Source organism: Gorilla gorilla, chromosome 12, assembly GCF_029281585.2.
Source record: "Gorilla gorilla gorilla isolate KB3781 chromosome 12, NHGRI_mGorGor1-v2.1_pri, whole genome shotgun sequence".
Lineage (NCBI taxonomy): Eukaryota > Metazoa > Chordata > Mammalia > Primates > Hominidae > Gorilla > Gorilla gorilla.
The window spans coordinates 112620362-112629101 of NC_073236.2; the positions used below are offsets into that span (position 1 = coordinate 112620362).

General features: G+C 45.6%; 1 protein-coding gene across 4 annotated transcripts in view; it reads right to left on the bottom strand.

Moving 5' to 3' along the window:
- Positions 1-8654, bottom strand: part of TRIM54 (tripartite motif containing 54) — a 26965-nt gene extending 18311 nt beyond the window's left edge. For all 4 annotated transcript variants that reach the window (XM_019021269.4, XM_004028993.5, XM_055377633.2 and 1 more), the window contains exon 1: positions 7296-8654. In XM_019021269.4, the coding sequence (XP_018876814.1) occupies positions 7296-7463 (168 nt within the window). In that variant the 5' untranslated portion in view covers positions 7464-8654. The remainder of the gene's footprint in view (positions 1-7295) is intronic.
- Positions 8655-8740: the final 86 nt, after the last annotated feature.

An 8740-nucleotide genomic window follows, 5' to 3' on the forward strand; every position in this document is an offset into this window, starting at 1 on the left:
CTTTTTAACTAAAAAAAAAATTTTTTAAGAGATAGTGTCTCTTAAAAGATAGCACGGTGGCTCACACCTGTAATTCTAGAACTTTGGAAGGCCGAGGTGGGTGGATCACTTGAGGTCAGGAGTTTGAGACCAGCCTGGCCAACATGATGAGACCCTGTCTCTACTAAAAATACAAAAATTAGCCAGGCATGGTAGCTTGTACCTGTAATCCCAGCTACTCGGGAAGCTGAGGCATGAGAATCACTTGAACCTGGGAGGTGGAGGTTGCAGTGAGCCGAAATCAAGCCACCGCACTCCAGCCTGGGCTACTGAGCGAGACTCTGTCTCAAAAAAAAAAAAAAGAGAAAGAGAGAGATAGTGTCTCACTATGTTGCTCAGGCTGGCCTCAAACTCCTAGGCTCAAGTGATCCTCCTGCTTCAGCCTCCTGAGTACCTGAGACTGCAGGTGTGTGCCACTACTCAGGATCCTTTTTAGACATTTCCCCCAATAGCTCCCATTACTCTCATTAAATATTAATATCATAGATGTATCTGTTTATGTACTGCATGCTTATCTATCCTTTACACATAAAAAGAGTAAAATCTGGCCATGTGCAGTGGCTCATGCCTGTAATCCCAGCACTCTGGGAGGCCGAGGCGGGCAGATCACCTGAGGTCGGGAGTTTTGAGACCAGCCTGACCAACATGGAGAAACCCTGTCTCTACTAAAAATACAAAATTAGCCAGGTGTGGTGGCACGTGTCTGTAATCCCAGCGACTTGGGAGGCTGAGGCAGGAGAATTGCTTGAACCCGGGAGGCAGAGGTTGTGGTGAGCTGAGATCACGCCATTGCACTCCAGCCTGGGCAAAAAGAGCCCCCTTCCAAGAATTAATTTTTTCCCCTTGAGAGCAATATCACTCCCATTGAGAATACATGCTGTATTCTAACGCCATCAGTTTCCTTTATAACCATATGTATTATATTGCATGCATTTAGAAATATTGTTATTAGAAAGGATCCATAGGTTTCACACACTGACATTGGTCCACGGCACACACAAAAAATTACTCCCTACCCTGATTATAAGTCCCTCAATTTTCTCATCACAAATAAGGATTTTATACTCTAAGGGATACATGACAACTTCCTTAATACATCTTCATAGCTGACAGTCTCTACATTAGGCTAAAGATCTTTCAGCTGACTAATATCCAGTTAGAAAAATCCTATCTTCTGCTTCTGTTTATCTTTCCATTTCAAGACTAAGAGATAACTGATTGGTTCTATTATACACATAAATGTCTTGTTCTTTCCTTAAATCTTACATTTATGCAAGGAAGCCAGCCCCATAAAGTAAAATTTCACGTGCCAATGATGTGATGTGTAGAGGAAATTCCATCACTCTAGGAAACATAACAGAACACCTAGATTTATGTCCTTAGTCTGTCCCTTTGTTTGTGTGACTGTGACCTGTTTCCTATGTTCTCTTCTGTAAAACGGAGATAACATCCATTTGATCTAACTCAAATGGAATCACGTTTGTGAATGTATTCTATAAATTATAAGGCACTGCACACAGAGGACTGTTAACAATCCTAATCTAGACCTTAAAAAGAAATGACCACACAGAACCACAGGGTACGAAATGACTGTTCTTTCTCCACTGTGAAGGATAAGATGGAATGGAACAAATAAATGGAATTTAATTCTAGGCTATGTTCAAGGCTGTTGTGTGGAATATATGCCATGAGCTCTCTCTCTTTTAGGCTTTACGGTGCCTTCTATTTCCTTTGTAATGTTCCATAGCATCTAATAGAAATGTTCCATCTAGAAAGATGCTCTGTAAATGCAGCTAGTCTAGCAAATCCATACTTATGTCAGAATGTTTTCCCTCTTCCCTGGCTATCCAGAGAGGTGCTAATTTGGGACACAGGCTCTGGATGCAATGGGGCTTTTTGGAGGTTATTTCCCTCAACCTGAAGGCCTGGCCAGTGATGAATGATGGACCATCCAAGTTCTGTGAGCCAGACACTCAGAATATGCTGGAAAAACCTTGGGAAAACGGTGGGCAGAAGACCAGACATTTGGAGAAAAGCCGAAGCGCCTGAGAAGAATCCAGGTTTTGGTAAAAGCTGAGCTGCAGGTATAAGAGGGACTGTAAACAGAGGGCTAGCTATAGGCGGTAGAACCTAGGGAAGAGCTTGGCCCAAGGGGCTGGTAAACCAAGCCCTACTGCTTGAAAGGAGGAGTGATAAGCAGAAGAGTGGGCCAAATTAGGACACTGGTCACAGAATGGAAAGCCCTCAAAAAATGGAAATCCACAAAAATATTTTTCGACTTTGTGAAACCAAATCGTTAGAATTGCAAGAGATGTTAAAGGTCAGTTTAAGGCCAGGTGCAGTGGCTCACGCCTATAACCCCAGAGCTTTTGGAGGCTGAACTGAGAGGATCGCTTGAGGCCAGGAGTTTGAGACCAGCCTGGGTACATAGTAAGACTTTGTCTCTACAAAAACATTTTTTTTTAATTAGCTGAGTGTGGTGGTACATGCCTGTAATCCTAGCTACACGAAAGGCTGAGGCAGGAGGACTGTTTGAGCCCAGGAGTTCAAAGTTACAGTGGACTATGATCGTACCACTGCACTCCAGCCTGGGTGACAGAGTGAGACCCTGTCTCTGGGAAAAAAAAAAAAATCAGTTTAAAACACGCTTTTCGGTCAGGAACAGTGGCTCATGCCTGTAATCCTGGCATTTTGGGAGGCTGAGGTGGGAGGATCCCTTGAGTCCAGGAGTTGGAGAACAACCTGGGCAACATAGAGAGACCCTTGCCTCTACAAAAAATTACAAAAAAATTAGCCAGGCATAGTAGTGCACGCCTGTGGTCCCAGCTACTCAGGGGGCTGAGGTAGGAGGGATGGCTAGAGCCTGGGAAGTCGAGGCTGCAGTGAGCCATCATCACGCCACTGCACTTAACCTGGGTGATAGAATGAGACCCTGTCTCAAAAATAAAGAAAGAAAGAAAACACCCTTTTCATTTATAGTTATGTAAACAGGCTTGAAGTGGTGAAATAGCCCGATATGCATTGTGTGGCAAATTAACAAAGAAACCCATCAGAGGAGAATCCAGGAGTGCTAAGCCTTAGTCTAGGTTTTCGTTCTCACTAAATCAAGATCTTCCCTACAGAAGTAAGAGCCCTAACCCTGCTACAAATTCAATGCAATTCACAAAATTTTAGTGAACCAATTTTGCATCAGGGAGACCTGCCCAAAGTTGGACTGAAGAAATCCTGGTGCCTTCAGAATGGGTAGAAGTGGTTGAGGAGGCAGGCTGGGTAGGATCTTCTCTGGCAGGCCTGTACCTGATGACACATGGTCCTAACAACTAAAGGATAAAGAAATGGAATTTGGGTGGCGCGAAACAAAAGTCATCTCTCTCAGACTGCCCCTTGTTAGAGAAGGAGGCTTCTTTCTTGACAATCCCCCCTCTGCAAGTCCCTCTGTAGACAGACCTCCTCCAGAAAAGCTGTTCCAGAACAACCTTCTTACAAGGCCTTTTGGTTGTCTGTTAAATTACAACAGGTTGCAGGCTGAAAAACAAGTGCCCACAGTGAAGTGGAGGCAGGTATAAAAATAAACTGAAGGCTTGCTTTAAAGCCGTTTAGGAGTGAATAGAATTTACAAATACAGAAACACATGGGAAGATGTTTGTGTCAAATTCCCACACCAACAGCTTTCCTTTAGTGGAAGTTCTTGGTAGCTGAGTGGGTGCAAGTGTGGGGAAAGAAGGAGGAAGAAATTAGAGGGGGTTAATGTGGTGTCTTGGTGTTTCATTCTGTTTCAATTCAGAGAGAAAGAGTTGTTACAGCTCTAAAAAGAATTACATTAAGATGGCCACTATGTAAAAATGTTTGCGGACATGGGCTTGAATGTAATATGCAAAAATTGCTGGGCTTGGTGTTGTGCACTCCAGAGGCTGAGGCAGGAAGATAACTTGAGCCCGGGAGTTCAAGATCAGCCTGGGTAACATAATGTGACACCATCTCAAAAAAAAAAAAATGATATGCAAAAATAAAAATAACTGTGTTGGGGAGGTAAGATTATGGATGATTTCCTCCCAACCCCTTAATACTGTTCAACTAACAGTATTTTCTTTTTTGTAGAGATGAGGTCTCACTATGTTGCCCAGGCTGGTCTTGAATTCCTGGGCTCAAGTGATCCTCCTGTCTCAGCCTCCCAAAGTGTTGGGATTACAGGCATGAGCCACCTTACGTAGCCAGTATTTTTAAATAAATTGTTTTCAAATTTTGCTTCCTGGCTGTCTAGTTAACTTGGTCTTATAAAATCGCAATTCCCAAAAACTCTTGTTTGTTGTCCATCACGGCAGTTTTTAGGACAACAAAACACAGGAAGCCATCTAAATGTTTTAGAGGACAGATTATTTAAATAGACTGTGGTCCAGTCATAACAATGAAAACTACACAGCTATTTAAAAACGAAGACATAAATCTGAATGGTGGATATGGAACAATCACCCACAGCGAGTAAGTGAACAAAGGCAGGTGGGGAGCGATGGGTCTCGCCTGAGAACACATATACGTGCAAATGTGCCGATTTGTGGAAATTTTCTGGAAGTATTCCCAAGAAAGTTGGTAATAGTTACTTCTATCTGGTGAGACAACTGAGGGTCTGAGGTGAATAGCAGATTTGCTTTTCATGATATGAACTCCTATACTGCTTGAAAACAGTATGTTTACATGTTACAAATTCTAAATGATATACTGGTATCACTTTGATAACCGTTAACTTTCTAGGCAATGCTCTAAGGGTATTCTTCCTAAGTGGTTTGAAGATAGAGGAAAAGTCCTATTCTTTCCAAAAGTCCTATTCTTGCCCCATACTTAGAAAACAGACAATCTGATTATGCCTACAGTTGTCAAAATGTGGAGGCAATGTGCGAAAAAACTAAATATGCTCATCTTTCAGAGGGAGATCTACTGAGATATATTGAGATACACAGATCTAAGTGCAGCTGAAGAACTGGGTCAGCCTCCCACCAGGCCCTCCCAAATAAGCAGCAAGGGATGAGCTGTTCACTCTTCCTCCTTGGAGGGCCCAAGGGTGCTTTGCACCTCAAAAGATACACCACTCCAGATCCACAGAGCCACCCCAAAGCCCTGGGTATCATGTTATCTCCAAATATTCTGTACAGGGTTTGCCCCAAGCCATTCCAAGGTCTCTCTGAGCCCAGATCAGTATTCTAGAGCTTTCTGGAACTGAAACAGTGTGCTTGGATAGAGAGAGTTGACTTAAATAAGCAGGTCACTTAAACACATTCTAGCCTCCATGTTTGGGGCCTATTCCTCTGCCAGATGACAGAGGGACCCAGGAATGCACTTGGACCTTCTGACCACTTCTCTACAGGACACATCACCTTAGCTTTCAAAACTTCTCTTTGCTTTCACACATTTCAAGTTCCAGTGAGAGGATGTTTCACTGTAAGTTCATGAGAAAGGATGGCAAAATCTTTCCGCCATTTCCCTCCTAGGCATCTCAGCCTGAAGGATGTTCAGAGTTACTTAGACCAAGGAAAAACCAAGATGGTGGGCAAAGCATTGCCTCTCATGTAGGACTTCATGCCCAGGACGAGGAGGCATAGCATTTGGTCTAGGCCCCCCGAGAGGGAAAATCTACTGGCTCTGAGATACTCTGGAGCTGAATAATGGCAGGTTTGGACACATAAAGAATAGGAGAGGGAATGGGTCTCAATGGGAAGATGGCAGGAGAGACCACAGAGTGCTGGTCTTCAGTGAAGGTGGCACAGAGCAGACACACAAGGTGTGGGTCACAGGGTACATTGTGGGATGGCCTGACCTAGCCAGCCCATTCCTTTCCCAAACAAGCTGCCCCAAGGAACTTAAAAGGGAAGTATTTTCTTGGTTAGGTTAAAAATCACTTGTGTTTAACACATTTCCTCATCATTTCTGACACAGATGAAGAATACTTGTTTGGGATGTTCCATGTCACTGACACACATACTAAACCAGCCAGCTCTGGTCTATTCAGGGTTTGTTTTTGTTTTTGTTTTTTTGAGATGGAGTCTTGCTCTGTTGCCCAGGTCAGAGTGCAGTGGCATGATCTCGGCTCAAGGCAACCTCCACCTCCTGGGTTCAAGTGATTCTCCTGCCTCAGCCTCCTGAGTAGCTGGGACTACAGGTGCCTGCAACCGCGCCCGGCTAATTTTTGTATTTTTGGTAGAGATGGGGTTTTACCATATTGGCCAGGCTGGTCTTGAACTCCTGACCTCGTGATCTGCTGGCCTCAGCTTCCCAAAGTGTTGGGATTACAGGTGTGAGCTACTGCGCCTGGCCATATTCAGGGTTTTTACTTAACGGCAAGGCCGTGTGTGTGTGTGTGTGTGTGTGTGTGTGTGTGTGTGTGTGTGTGTGTGTGTGTGCCTTTGCCCCTCACTCTCCCTGATCTCTGTTCCATTTCATAGCCTACTAGAACCTCCCCAGTAGCACAGGAAAAAAAAAAAAAAAGCCCACTTATAATCCATTCTGGTATATGCTGCTTTTATTTCTAAACCAGTGGCTATAATAGTATCTGTGAATTTGATTAGCTCTGCTTGGCCCCATGACCACAAATAAAACAAAACTGGCTAGACTTCTGAGAAGTAAATTTCTTTGCCTTCTCCCTGCTTGTCAAGTGACCTCAATAGCTTTTAACCAGTAGGCCTCTTTACTGAACAATCTGGAGAGTAACAGGTATGAACTCAAGTTGGGGAGAGTTCCCAGTCTCCTGCCCACTATGTCTAACTCTGTCACCCACAATGGATGCCTTGAACTTTCCTTAAATACAAATAGTTTTACTGCCATTATGGAGCTTTCTCACAGGGTCGGGTTTTGTTTGTTTGTTTTTTAACGTTTCATTATCTCAATCTTTTCTCCATATTTTCCACAATGCTCTCAAACTCTGAAACTCCAAACTGGAATGCAGAGTCTGGCACAGGCTCTTATAAAGCCCGGTGTAGGATCCCCTCCCTCCCAGTTTCCACAGGGTCTCCTTTCCTTGGTAGATCCCAGCACTCCAGCTGCCGTCTATGCACAGGCTGTACCTGCCAGCCTGCAGGGCAGCTGCTGACTCATGCTTGCTCTGGGATTTGCTTGGACCCCAGCCCTTCTGCTCTCCAGCCACAACAGCCACCACCCACCTCAGAGAGCACTCTATCCATCACCTTCTGGGGTCTCAGCTCTGACCTGATCAGTCCCCCACAGGTCTGCATTGCTTTACCTGGCCCTGCCCCGTCCCTGGCACCCACCTGGAAGACGTCGTTGGCACACTTGCGGCACAGGTTGTGTTGGCAGGGCAGGATCACCACTGGTTTGGAGAACATCTCCAGGCAGATGGGGCAGATGAGCTGCTTCTCCAGGTTGTCCATGCTGTGTGCATCCCCCAGCAGCGGCTTGAAACCCACTGTGAAGTTCATCCCCTCGGTGGTCGTGCCTGGCCTGGGCCCTGCTCCTGGCCTTCACTCACTGCCTGTAGACCCTTCCTCACTTAGATGGCCTCTGGATTCCCTTCTGTGGCTCACTCTTGAAATAGCTCTGCTTTCTCTCCTGTCCCTTTAACAACTTGTCTCGTCCCAGATAGCAGTCTTCGGACAGTCTCTACTTTCTGCTCTGCACCCTCGCCAGGCTCACGTAGTTTTAGCTATCCCTCTCTCTCTGTAAAATTCTCCTTTTGTTTCCCAAATGACTCTCTCTTGTTCACTCTGTGGGTAGCACTGTTTGTCCCTTACTCCCCAGAGAGCAGATTAATTTTACTGTGGGGGTGGGGAGACAAGGGGCATCTGCATGACATTCCAATTCCCAATTTAGCTCATGTAAGGCGAGCCACAGCTGTCATGGAGTGAGTGACCCTGACTCACTCAGGAATGGGTGACTCCCTTGAGCAAGGGCAGGGGTGAGTGCCACTGCTTACAGTGAAAGGTGGGTCAGCAAAGGTGCTGCCCTCTCACTCTGAAGGCTCCTCTCAGCCCGGGACCCCTGTTCTGGCTTGGGCCCTTCTTCCAGGACAGTGACACAGAATCTAAATCTGCCTGTGTGAGAGGCACCCATACATAGCTCAGGGTGGGAGGAAAGATCTTGCCAGACTTAGAGTCAGTAGCAGTTGCCTCCTCCACAGGCTCAGCCAGTGACCCTGGTCCTCCTCCTCAAGACTGTGTGATTCAGAACAGCAGCTCCAGAGACTACATCAAGCCTCTTGTCCAACACCTCTGGCTCATTTTTGTTCTTCCCTGGCCTTTTCTTATTATCACCCTAGGAAAAGAAGCTCAAGAGGCTAGAAATGACTGTTGTGCCAAGGCCTGGACCTACCTATGAGCATGCCCCCGAGGAAATGTGGGATTCTGGTCCGTGAACACATCCCTGGAGCCACTCCAAGGACTCAAATTTGTTAGGAAATTGGGAGAAGGTGAGCTGGGCATAAAGGACCTGAATGCCAGGGACCTATTTTGGGCACCCAGGGAATCAATCTCCAGGGAAATTTTAGAGCACTGACAAAGTCATAATCACAAGGCTCCGGGAAGCCTCTGACCCAGCTCCACAGTTGTCCAGGACTCCTACTCTCCAAGCCAGGCTTGCCCCACTTGTGAGCACTGGTCTTCTTTTTCTCCTACAAGTCTTTTTCTCCACTTGATCTTAGCCAAAAGGCCAAGAAGCAATTTCTTTAGGCCTTTTTTCTCTACCCCAGACACAATTTGTC